At 35.3% G+C, this 14,035-nt stretch overlaps 1 protein-coding gene across 1 annotated transcript in view; it reads left to right on the plus strand.

The window, feature by feature from the left end:
- The window catches only part of LOC149804089 (transient receptor potential cation channel subfamily V member 6-like), a 173,669-nt gene that overhangs the window by 23,694 nt on the left and 135,940 nt on the right, over positions 1-14,035 (plus strand). Inside the window, exons 2-4 of the mRNA XM_089954044.1 lie at positions 1,138-1,381; positions 12,371-12,526; positions 13,419-13,573. Of these exons, the coding sequence (XP_089810170.1) occupies positions 1,138-1,381; positions 12,371-12,526; positions 13,419-13,573 (555 nt within the window). The remainder of the gene's footprint in view (positions 1-1,137; positions 1,382-12,370; positions 12,527-13,418; positions 13,574-14,035) is intronic.

The following is a 14,035-nucleotide window of genomic DNA, read 5'->3' on the forward strand; positions in this document are numbered from 1 at the left end:
ACATATCTTCAGTAAAATATGTGCAGCATTGTCAGTCATGCTTGAGTACACAATGCTCAGTGTGCTGTCATTGCATACTTAGTTGCTTTGGTGCACATCAATCCATAATACTGTTATTGTATTTTTGTTTCCCTGAGCTGTATTTAATATATTTGACTGTACATATGTAGATAATTGAGGGCCACTAGGAAATTAGTTTTTGTACTATTATTTCACCCTCATAAAAGGACATTATTATTATTATTGTTAATCACAAGAAACTCTTTACTGCTATTTTTTTACTCAGATTTTTTAGGTATGTTTCACAATTAACTAAAATTTTCATTGAAGAACATCATTAAATTTTAAAGGAGATTTGATGCATATCGCTTCTATCTTTTCTATGATAGTTTTAACAGCACTATTGACTATATCTTGCCAAGGAAATGGGAATTAAGTACATTTTCCAAAATACACACTGAGTCAGCTGGCCTAGAATGACTGGATAGGAATCGAACCCACAACTTTTGAGATCAACGTTAGACCAATTCCTCTACCTCAGCTCCCACTCTTGTGCAGTAGAAGACATTTTGCATCTCTTAGCTGAAAAGTGTTGTCACTAAAAACCATTTGAATCATTGCAGTCCACTGACTAAATTAATAACCGCTATCATAGGATTGCCTTGCAGGTGCACTATTATACATGGAAATATTTGATGTGGCACAAACATTTTTATTTTGCTTCAAAATTTTGATCTGAAATCATATGCCATACTCTCATAATTGTAATCTGTGTACAGCTCGGCCCTATACAACATTCCTCAATATAATGCAGTTTCAGATATAACACGGTACTACTGTGGAACCCATGACTAATATCATTGCCAAATATTACAGTAAGTGTTGAAAGAGAACAAGGTGAAACTTATTCTTATATCTTCATTTCCTTATTACCAAATTTTGATTGTGCCCACCATACCACTGTTCTGTATATTTTGCTATTCTCATTATATTGCCATCCTCAGTACAGTGCAGTTCAGTACATAGCATGGTTTTCAACTCCATGTTATAATGAGGGAGAGCAGCTTGCCATCACAGTCCCTTATTCCAAATATTCTTGCAATATGAACTTAAGATTTCACCCTTTTCTTTTAATAGGGTTCTGTGTATGTTGAAACCAAGTCAGATGAACAGATATTGAATGAATATCAAGAGCATGCATTCAATAAAATTGAAACGCATGAGGCGTGTTGGGACCTTGATAAACGTGGTGGTGTCGGAGAAACCCCCTTTCATTTGCTTTATCTTGCTGACAGTGCTGAGCATGCAGAAGTTGCCAAAATATTACTCAGTATGTATCCGAAGCTGGCTTTGGATTTTTATGAAGACGATGAATATTTTGGTAAGTAAAAAATTTCTCTGTGTGTGTGTTTAATGTTGAGCATTGTTGAACAATTTATAAAGACCTAGGTTGGTATATTTCATTAGGTCACGGGTCTCTCACGGCTCTGGGTGACATGGTGGTCTAAAGTGTTACCCGATCACTGCCATTTCATTTCTTTCTGCGTGGGTTTGAGTTTCAGTCCTGGCCTGTATGGGTATGTGAGAAAGCTTATCACTAGCTTCCTGTGGGACAGTAATTCTTTCTTGTTCTTTCTCCAATAGTTATGCTGGTTACCATGTATCATCTGTCATGTGCTTGAAAATTGCTCTAAGCCCCCAACAACAACAGCAACAAGTTCAGGTCAGGTCTTTCCAGTGATGTAAGCTGGAGAACCAGCTGAAATCACCATCAGGGCATGTATGTATCTATAAACACACAGGAACTGCCGAGATGATTTATCTCCATGCATAATGTCCACAATGTAACTCGTTAATACTGTATATACATGTACTTGATTATAAGTCAAGTCCAGCTGAAAACTCCACACACCCAGATTTGCTGTCACATTATGTGCCAGCAGAGCTGGATCTATAATGCAGTTTATCAGGAGTAATGAACAACATAGACCCTGATCTTTTGGTGCCTGATGCACCATTCCAGCAAATCCGAGTCTACATTTGCAGCTGGATTTAATTTATAAATGAGTATATATGGTTATTACAGTTTTTTAGTTCTGTAATTGTCAGCTGGTTCGACCTGCCACGAAATTGGTGAGTTTGTAGCACCAGATGTGGTAAAATTTTATGCACGTAAAATTATAGAATCTGATTTTATCGGATACAATGTAAATTTTAGCTTGATAACTCAATCATATGTATCACAAAATTAGCCCTGTTTACACTAGAACAAGGCAAAAATTCCAGTACTTCAATAAAACGAATGGTCTAAAGCAGTATAGCTCTTGTCTTGATGGTAATTTGTTAATTTTGGTTGGCATCGTGATGATTTGTATTAAATTTGCTTATTGGATGCATTCAGTGGTCTAAGGTGCTCACCGTTATAGGTGACTCAACTTGCTTTGTCCATGTGGGTTTGATTCTTGGCTTGATCATTGTGGGTATGTTAGAAAGCTTGCCAGTAGCTTCTCATGGTTTGGCGGTTCTTCCTAAGGGTCAGCCTAGGCTCTTCTCCAATTAGATAAACTGGCCATCGTCTAGTATCATGTGCTGAAAAATTACATTAAACCCACATAACTGAAAGATGGTATTGAAACAAAAATCAATACTGTGTCATGTGTATTCTTTAAATAAATTAAATTAATCTGAATTCCCATTATCAGGCTTGTACATTTTGTAATTCTCTTGCTGAACACTGTAAAAATGTGTATCAGTTGATAGATTGCAAAAACAAACTTTGGGCTGAGATACACTCAACAATGTTTGATCAGTTTATTCAAAGGCAATAGGTAATGTTGAAGCCAGGTATTTTAATGTGAGGGCAGGCTTGTCTACTGCTTGAACTTTTATTTATTGCATGACAGTTTTGGAGTGTTGGGAAGCCGAGGCAGGCATTCAGTACAATCAGAAGTGTGTATTTGCACACTAGGTAGTTTCGTTTGGGTGCTTAGTTCATTTAATATCAAAAGAACATTCACTTTAATACTTTCTCTGAAGATCTATTATCAACTTAAGAACCACAAGTATTTTTCCATGAAGTATATAATCTGTAATTATAATTTATTGACTGTGTCCCCCCACCCATTTATGTTTATCAGGGATTGAAGTACCATATAAAACGAGAATTTATCAACAGTATATAGTAGAAATCAAGTCGAGTTTCAAACTGCACAGACCCAGATTGGCCACGTGACCCTATTTGTCATCTGCTTGAGTTACTTTGCACATTTTTTGTTCTTGTTTGGATCAATATCTTGGCACTCTTTCTTCTACAGTCATGCAACCAAATACATGTATATGCAATGCTCTTTGTAACAGCATTACCGTTATCTTCATGCTTCAGTGACCGTGCTAATCTGATCTTTCTGAGTCATTTTCTTGAATACTTTTAATATTAAACTCTAGTGCCTAACATTATTGATAATCACATGTACTTATTGCATATATATCACATGTATTTATTACATAGATATCAGAGGTGCTTATTACATATAGATATCACAGGTACTTATTACATAGATATCACAGGTATTTATTACATAGATATCAGAGGTGCTTATTACATAGATATCACAGGTACTTATTATATAGTTATCATTAGTGGTCTCCAGTAAGTTGGCACTTGATGAGCATTTATTTAAAATCTTTAAATACTTAAAAATATATAAAAAATGTTTTTCAAGATTACCTTTTTGAGCCTCATGGACAGATGACAACTTGTAATATAGAGTTTAATGACATAGGCTTAGTGCATTATGGGTTAAAGATTTTACATTAGTTTGATCTCCTTAGAGTTTAATGACATAATGCCTAATGCATTATGGGTAAAAGATTTTGCTTTATTGTGATCAACATGCTGTTAAGTTGAGATAAGTAATAAAATAGACAAATATCAGATATTATTTAACACTGTATCAAATTACAGCCTTGTAAAAAGCTTAAAAAAATCAAAAGCATGTCAAAAGTGAGATGAATATGTTAAATTTGAAATAATTGACAGGTAGTAGTTGAGTAAGGTCATAATGTACTTCGTCATATTTTCTCATGTATACCATATTTCCAACTGCTGTCAAATCAGATCAACCATTTGGCGTTTTCCATAGGGGTGCAAGAGGAGTTGAAAATCAGAACTGAGAGTCAGATTAAAAATTTATAGTAGTCTCAGGGGTGATCATATGAGGGTAAAAGGAAACACTGCATCACATTTTGTACTGATTTGTTCTTTCTTTTTTATCTTTTAATGACATTTTTTAACATTGTTCGTTATATCAAATAGAGGAGATGTGAGCTTATAGTGCATTTCCCAAGGACACACTGAGTCAGTCGATCCAGGCTGGTCTGGATAGGGTATCGAACTCATGACCCTTAGATCACAAGTCCAACATTCTACACTGAATGAGCTATTGTGCCTCCTGCTAAACATTTTTAATACTGTTCAGTTTTGTCATGCTTCCAAGTGTAGTGAGCAAATTTACTTAATGTCCTAAATGGTAATACATTATTCTTCTACTTATCTTCACAGAATTATTTCTTGACTTTTTTATTAGTATCATGGATTCAGCTGTTTCTCCAACAAGACTCACTTACTGGGACTCCAGTATTTTAAATTAGTCCATAGTCATATGTCAGAGTTATTCTGTGTGAATGTTTGCAAGAATTTTGTAAAAATGTTGGTTGTCTTTCATCAAAAATGGGCATATATCCATGCCTAATTATGGGATATTAGGTTTGATAATAGTGGAAATTTCAGTTCCAACTTTTTTCCCTCTTTCTGTTAATTATCAATGACATGGCTCAAAATTATTCTGCAGCTTTATATTGTTAGACATGCCTTTATTTGGAATGGTTAATTATTATTGTGCATTGGCCCCTAATGACTGAGCCGCACCACCTGAATAAGCACAGGTGCTTTATGCTGTGAGATCAGTTTTATACTGTTGGATATCTGAGACTAGTTTGGGTATGTCAGTTGAATTTTATAGTGATTGACACATATCTTTCTATTTTTTATGTTTGTAGGGTCTATTCTAGAACTGGAAACTTAGGGTGGAAATTGTCCCCTCTATGTGTGATTTTACAAAATAAAGCTCAGCTTGAAATATGTGCTATTTTTATGCATCCTTTTGATCTTGGCAGTTGTTTTAGAAGTTTCAGTATTAATGATTTTATATTTTCGGACACTCTTTAGCCTTGTACAGTTTTTGACACTCTTTGCAGCCTTGATATGATTTTACATTTTTGGACACTCCTTGCAGACTTGATATGATTTTATATTTTTGGACACTCGTTGCAGACTTATCATGATTTTATATTTTTGGACACTCTTTGCAGCCTTTTAATGTTTTGGACACTCTTCACAGCCTTGATATGATCTTACATTGTTTGACACTCCTTGCAGCCTTGATATGATTTTACATTTTTGGACACTCCTTGTAGACTTGATATGATTTTACATTTTTGGACACCCCTTGTAGACTTGATATGATTTTACATTTTTGGACACACCTTGTAGCCTTGATATGATTTTATATTTTTGGACACTCTTTGTAGCCTTGATATAATTTTATATTTTTGGACACCCCTTGCAGACTTGATATAATTTTATATTTTTGGACACTCGTTGCAGACTTTTACATTTTTGGGAACTCCTTGTAGCCTTGATATGATTTACATTTTTGGACACTCTTTGTAGCCTTGATATAATTTTATATTTTTGGACACTCCTTGCAGTATTTTAAGTTTTTGGACACTACTTGCAGCCTTGATGTGATTTTGCACATTTGAACATGCCTTGCAGCCTTGATATGATTTGACATTTTTGGACACTCCTTGCAGCCTTGACATGATTTTACATTTTTGGGCACTTGTTGCAGACTTGATATTTTCCATTTTTGGACACTCCTTGCGGACTATATATGATTTTAAATTTTTGGACACTCCTTGCAGGTTTGATATGATCTTAAAGTTTTGGACACTAACATTTTTGGACACTCCTCACAGCCTTGATATGATTTGATATTTTTGGACACCCCTTGCAGCATTTTACATTTTTGGACACATTGCAGCCTTGATTTGATTTTACATTTTTGGAAACTCCTTGTAGACTTATGATTTTAAATTTATGACACTCCTTGCAGACTTTGTATGATTTTATATTTTTGAGTACTCCTTGCAGACTATATATGGTTTTACATTTTTGGACACTCTTTGCAGCTCTGATATGATTTACATTTTTGGACACTCCTTGCAGCCTTGATATGATTTTATATTTTTGGACACACCTTGCAACCTTTAACATTTTTGGACATTCCTTGCAGCCATGATATGATTTTACATTTTTACATTTATGACACTCTTTGTAGCCTTGATACGAGTTTACATTTTTGGACACTCCTTGCAGACTTGATATGATTTTACATTTTTGGCATTCGTTGCAGACGTGATATAATTTTATATTTTTGGACACTCTTTAGCCTTATACAGTTTTTGACACTCTTTGCAGCCTTGATATTATTTTTACATTTTTGGACACTCCTTGCAGACTTGGTATGATTTTATATTTTTGGACACTCATTGCAGACTTGATATGATTTTATATTTTTGGACACCCTTTGCAGCCTTTTACTGTTTTGGACACTCTTTGCAGCCTTGATATGATCTTACATTGTTTGACACTCCTTGCAGACTTGATATGATCTTACATTGTAGGACACTTTTTTTTTTAAGGGGCCCGGAGTGGCTGAGTGGTCTAGAGCGCTCACTGTTCCGGATCACTGCCATCACACCTCTGTCTGTGTGTGTTCGAGTCCAAGGCTCAGCTAGCGTTGGTATGTGGGAAAGCCTGCCAGTAGCTTCTCGTGGGTCGGTGGTTCTTCCCTGGGTTTTCCAGGGTTCTTCCACCACCAGTTATACTGGCCGCCATGTATAGCCTCTCTTGTGCTGAAAAATGGCATTAAACCCTAGAACAACAACAGGACACTTTTTGTAGCCTTGATATGATTTTTACATTTTTGGACACTCATTGCAGACTTGATATGATTTTATATTTTTGGATACTCTTTGCAGCGTTTTACTGTTTTGGACACTCTTTGCAGCTTTGATATGATGTTACATTGTTTGACACTCCTTGCAGACTTGATGTGATTTTATATTTTAGGACACTCTTTGCAGACGTGATATAATTTGATATTTTTGGACACTCTTTGCAGCCTTGTACAATTTTTGACATTCTTTGCAGCCTTGATCTGATTTTACATTTTTGGACACTCCTTGCAGACTTGATATGATTTTATATTTTTGGACACAACTTGCAGATTTGATATGATTTAGCATTTTTTGACACTGCTTGAAGACTTGATATGATTTATTGAGTTGTTTCACCAGTAAATATCAGTTATTAGATAATGGTGACAGGTGTCATTCAATACTTAGCTTGACAATGAACAGATGAATGCAAGTCAATGAAGATTATACAGATGAATGCAAGTCAATGAAGATTATACTGATTTTGGGTTGCACAATGATTTCATGCTTGACAATCAGAGTAATGTATTTAATAGCATGCTTATTGAGGACTTACAATACATTGTCTGAAAGTGAAACCCAAGTCAAAATGTCACGAGAAATCAAATGTGTCCTTTTTCTTTAGAATCTGTTTGGATATGATTTATTGTTTAAAGGTATAGCTTGACACTGATAACACATTTATGGTGTCTTCTCAAGCAGTGAAAGTATGAGACCGTACTTTGCATGAATGTATACACTTTGATTCCTGTCTCTGGTACTTGTGCTGGTGTGAAATCATACATTAAAAAACAAATAAATAAATAAATCAGATTTCCTGTTAAATGTAGATGTTTGGCATTAGAAGGTCTCATATTATATGACTTCTAACTAGTTTACTTTATATATATATATATATATATATATATATATATATATATATATATATATATATATATATATATATATATATATATATATAATTGAATATGTAACAAGTTACTATTGAAGGTTGTTGTTGTTGTTATAGGGTTTAGTGCCATTTTTCGGCACACGATAGGCTATACATGGCGGCCAGTAATAATGGTGGAGGAAGAACCCGGGAAAACCCCGGAAAGAACCACCGACCCATGAGAAGCTACTGGCAAGCTTTCTCACATGCCCACATTAGCCGAATCTGAGACTCAAACCCACGCAGACAGAGGTGAGATGGCAGTGATCCGTAACGTAGAGCGCTTTAGACCACTCGGCCACTCGGGGCCCCTACTATTGAAGGTACAGTAAAGTCTGTATTGAAAGACCACTGCTTAGTGAAACAACCTGTCTTGAGAGACCATATTCACAGTGCACAGATTTATTGATTATGTAGTGTTATGACCTGTTGTTAGAGACCACCTCTCTTGAGAGACCATACATTCTGGACATAAGGGGTGGTCTTTCATGACAGGGTCTACTGTATATGTCTCTACTGATATGTTAGTTTTTGTTAAAAATGATCCCAATTCCCATTGGTCAGGTACGAGTACTTTATGTAGGATTCAACATTAAAATTAGCTATTTGTTTTCCTTGCACATGCTATGTAAGGATTCTTTTTATATTTTATTAACATGAGGCTGATAGCAAGAATTTATATACAGTGTATATGTGCTTTATATGCAGTGTATATCTGCTTTATATACAGTGTATATGTGCTTTATGTACAGTGTATATATGCTTTATATGCAGTGTATATGTGCTTTATATAGTGTCTATGTGCTTTATGTACATTGTATATGTGCTTTATATACAGTGTATATGTTCTTTATATACAGTGTATATATGCTTTATATACAGTGCATATGTGCTTTATATACAGTGTATATGTGTGTTATATACAGTGTCTATGTGCTTTATATGCAGTGTATATGTGCTTTATATACAGTGTCTATGTGCTTATATACAGTGTGTATGTACTTTATATACAGTGTATATATGCTTTATATGCAGTGTATATTTGCTTTATATACACTATATGTGCTTTATATACAGTGTATATGTGCTTTATATACAGTGTATATGTGCTTATATACAGTGTGTATGTACTTTATATGCAGTGTGTATGTGCTTTATATACAGTGTATATATGCTTTATATGCAGTGTATTTGTGCTTTATATACAGTGTATATATGCTTTATATGCAGTGTATATATGCTTTATATGCAGTGTGCATGTGCTTTACATATACAGTGTATATGTGCTTTATATACAGTCTATGTGCTTTATATACAGTGTATATATGCTTTATATATAGTGTATATGTGCTTTATATGCAGTGTATATATGCTTCATATGCAGTGTATATGTGCTTTATATAGTGTATATATGCTGTATATACAGTGTATATGTGCTTTATATACAGTGTATATATGCTTTATATGCAGTGTATATGTGCTTTATATAGTGTCTATGTGCTTTATGTACATTGTATATGTGCTTTATATACAGTGTATATGTGCTTTATATACAGTGTATATATGCTTTATATACAGTGTATATGTGCTTTATAGACAGTGTATTTGTGCTTTATATAGTGTATATGTGCTTATATGCAGTGTGTATGTGCTTTATATACAGTGTATATATGCTTTATATACAGTGTATATATGCTTTATATACAGTGTATATGTGCTTTATATACAGTGTTTATATGCTTTATATACAGTGTCTATGTGCTTATATACAGTGTGTATGTGCTTTATATACAGTGTGTATGTGCTTTATATACAGTGTATGTGCTTTATATACAGTGTATGTTTTATATGCAGTGTATATGTGCTTTATATACAGTGTGTAGGTGCTTTATATACAGTGTATGTGCTTTATGTACAGTGTATATGTGCTTTATATACATTCTATATGTGGTTTGAACACTATTGGGTCACAGGTGTCAATTAAATTTGGAGGAAGTTGAATATGTTGTCATCAATTTTTGATCACAAGTTAACCAGTGAAAAAGGAAGTATTTAGACAAAATACAGCAATGCAGATGTAGGAAGTCCACTGGCCTGAATACCCACAGGCTTGGGGATGTAGAACATAGCTCACACACATCGTTAGAGGTGACAGATGGAGGCAGTGGGGTTAGCATACCTGACTCAGGACCAGCAGGGTGTGGATTTGAATCCTCTGTCCAGTACTGATGGTGTGTCCTTGAGCAAGGCACTTGTAGTGTATTTGTGGATGTGCTGTAAAGCACTAAATATTGTACTGGCCAGAAGGTCATAATCAGACATCCTACTTGCCTGAAAGTCATCATTACTGGCCAGAAGGTCATTATCAAACATCCTACTTGCCTGAAGGTCATCATTACTGGCCTAAAGGTCATCATCAAACATCTTACTGGCCTGAGGTTCATCAGTGCTGGCTGGAAAGTCATCATTAATGGCCTGAAGGTCATTATCAAACATCTTACTGGCATGAGGTTCATCAGTACTGGCTGTAAGGTCATCATTACTGGCCTAAAGGTCATTATCAAACATCCTACTTGTCTGAAGGTCATCATTACTGGCCTGAAGGTCATCATCAAACATCTTACAGGCTTGAAGTTCATTAGTACTGGCTGGAAGGTCATCATTACTGTTCTGAAGGTCATTATCACACATCCTACTTGCCTGAAGGTCATCATTACTGTCCTGAAAGGTCATCATCAAACATCTTACTGGCCTGAAGGTCATCATTACTGACTGGAAGGTCATCATTACTTGCCAAAAGGTCATTATCAAACATACTACTGGCATGAAGGTCATCATTAGTGGCCTGAAGGTCTTCATAAGGCCCCATGATCATTAAACTTCACAACACAAGCTTCTCTTTGTGGTGGGTATAACTCATTTTTCAGCACATTATAGGCTTTACATGGGAGCCAATATATCTGGCAGAGGAAGAACCACTGACCTATGGGAAGCTACTGGCAAGATTTCTCAGATACCAATGCTGGAAGACCCTGAGACATAAATCCATGTGGATGGTGGTGGGATGTCAGTGATCTATCAGAGTAAGCACCTTAGACCACCTAGCCAACTCATGGCCAACAACTCAAACTTGTCTTAAAGTCCAAAATCTGCATCTCTGTAAAAAAAATAATTTCAGATCAGTACCATAATTTACTCTGAGGCGTTTTATGAAAGCATGAACATGAGTAGGTAATGCATGCTGCTTACCATATCAATCATGTATAATTACATATTTAAACAGGAAAATGAGAAAGTAATGAATGCAGACTACCATATTAATTATATTTAATTACATACTTAAGTAGGCTGATGAGCTGGTAATGCAGTGGGAACATATGCAAGTACCATATCAGTTATGTATAATTGCATATTTAGATTTGAATTTTGTATCAGCTATTGCATATGACACTGATAGATCAGGTCTGACACTTTTCACTCATGACTGAAATAACCAAATGAACATTGTAGATCCTGACCTGCTAACTCATAATGCAACTGCAGATCTTGGGCAGTAATGTTCAGTTTTACACTCATATATATCAAGCATACCATATACATTTTCTTAGAAGTTGCATCAAACTGTAAACAACACAGACCCAGACCTGCCATGACATAATGCTTTGTCAGATTAGAGTCTGTGTTAGGACTAATCAGTCAGGACTGTTCAGACAGATTAGAGTCTGTGTTAGGACTAATCAGTCAGATTAGAGTCTGTGTTAGACTAATCAGACAGATTAGAATATATGTTAGGACTAATCAGACAGATTAGAGTCAGTGTTAGGACTAATCAGCAGATTCTGGTCTTTGTTAGAACTAATCAGACAGATTAGAGTCTGTGTTAGGACTAATCAGACATACTAGAGTCTATGTTAGGACTAATCAAACAGATTCGAGTCTGTGTTAGGACTTATCAGACAGATTAGAGTCTATGTTAGGACTAATCAGACAGATTAGAGTCTGTTAGAATTGATCAGACAGATTAGAGTCTATGTTACGACTAATCAGACAGATTAGAGTCTGTGTTAGAACTAATCAGACAGATTAGAGTCTATGTTAGGACTAATCAGACAGATCATAGACTGAGTTAGGACTAATCAGTCAGATTAAATCTATGTTAGGACTAATCAATCAGGACTAATCAGACAGATTAGAGTCTATGTTAGGACTAATCAGTCATATCTATATGAAAACTAATCAGCAGAAGAAATAACAGAGACCCATATCTGCCAGCATATTATGTAATGAACTGTGAAGGTCTGTCATTTGCAGTTGGATGTGACTAAAATACAGTAGTTAGGACTGACAGTTGGTCAATCAAATATCAAACTTTTTCAGGTGAAAGTTCCCTCCACCTAGCCATAGTGCATGGGGACTTGGAGTCTGTGAAACTTCTGGTATCAAATGGTGCTAATGTCAACCAGAGAGCCACTGGTCGCTTCTTCCTTCCAGAGGACCAGAAAAAGGGCAAAACCTACTCAACTAATTATGAAGGTTCGTATAGTATGTAAAAATGTCCTTTTTATTAATAAATAATTTGCTTGCATAACTTATTTCAGCCAGCAATATTAAGCAGTCCAGATATAACTATCAACATACCTTGACCGCTCTGCTGGCCTAGTGGTTAGAGCATCCATCTCAGATGCTGGAGGTTGCAGGTTTGAACTCCAGCTTTGTCATAACAAAGACTGATAAAAATGGTACTAGCTGCTGCCTCACTTGGCACTCAGCATTAAGAGGTTAGTGTGCTCGGTCTAGTGTCAGGATAATGTGACTGGGTGGGTCATGATGCTACATGCCTGTGGTGCGATGCCCCAGTGCTAGACATCACTATAATCTATCACACTGCAGACATTGTAGCGATATTATTTTTTTTAAAGCTACGTTAAAAATCAAAATCACACACACACACACACCTTGACAGCACAGGTAATATTACTTCATATTTTTCTTACAGTAAAAAAGCATTCTTGCCTGAAATGTAAAAATCGGTTAGACCCAACCAAGTGTACATTTTTATAAACTTTGTATTTGCAATGAATGCCATGTTCTCATTCGGCTTGTTTCATTGTTGTGGTTGATCTTTTTGTCATTGAAGTATGCAGTTGCCATAAACTCCATTGTATCTACTTTTTAAATATGTTTCATTGTTGTGATTGATCTTTTTGTCATTGAAGTATGCAGTTGCCATAAACTCCATTGTATCTACTATTTAAATATGTTTCATTGTTGTGATTGATCTTTTTGTCATTGAAGTATGCAGTTGCCATAAACTCCATTGTGTCTACTTTTTAAATATGTTTCATTGTTGTGATTGATCTTTTTGTCATTGAAGTATGCAGTTGCCATAAACTCCAGTGTATCTACTTTTTAAATATGTTTTCAGGTTTTGCCTATGATGGAGAGTATCCATTGTCTTTTGCTGCTTGTTTTGGCCATGTGGACATTTATGATTACCTCATCGATCATGGGGCTGACCCAAATTTGCAGGATTCGTTTGGGAATACAGCTCTGCACATGGTGGTCATCACAGATCAAAAGGTAATTTTTGAGCATGGTTTAACATAAAATATGTAATGCATGTTTTCTTTTCCCAGTAGCAGTTTAATCCCATAGCCTAGTAGATAATAAGTGAACATCATGCTGCTTGGACATCCAATATGGCCATTACAGCAGCCATCATGAAAATCTGAACAGTAAAAAAACAACAAATAAAAAACTTCAACCCTGTTTTAAGAAGTCACTTTCACATAGTGATAAGGGATTAACAAATGACATGTCTTCATCATACATTTTAAGTTACGGAACAGTTTAACTTTGAAAGTTTAACTTTGTAAATCATATTTTGCATTGAACGTGCAATGAGTTTTAACGACAACTTTGTTTAATATTCTTTATGACTTAAATGTTGACTATGTATTGATTTTAGAAGTGGTGCAAGGTCTTGACACCTTATTATCCTAGCTGAAATAACAAAATTCAAAGGAATCCACAATCCCTGCA

This window comes from Sinohyriopsis cumingii, chromosome 3 (genome assembly GCF_028554795.1).
Source record: "Sinohyriopsis cumingii isolate HCF-2022 chromosome 3, ASM2855479v2, whole genome shotgun sequence".
NCBI lineage: Eukaryota > Metazoa > Mollusca > Bivalvia > Unionida > Unionidae > Sinohyriopsis > Sinohyriopsis cumingii.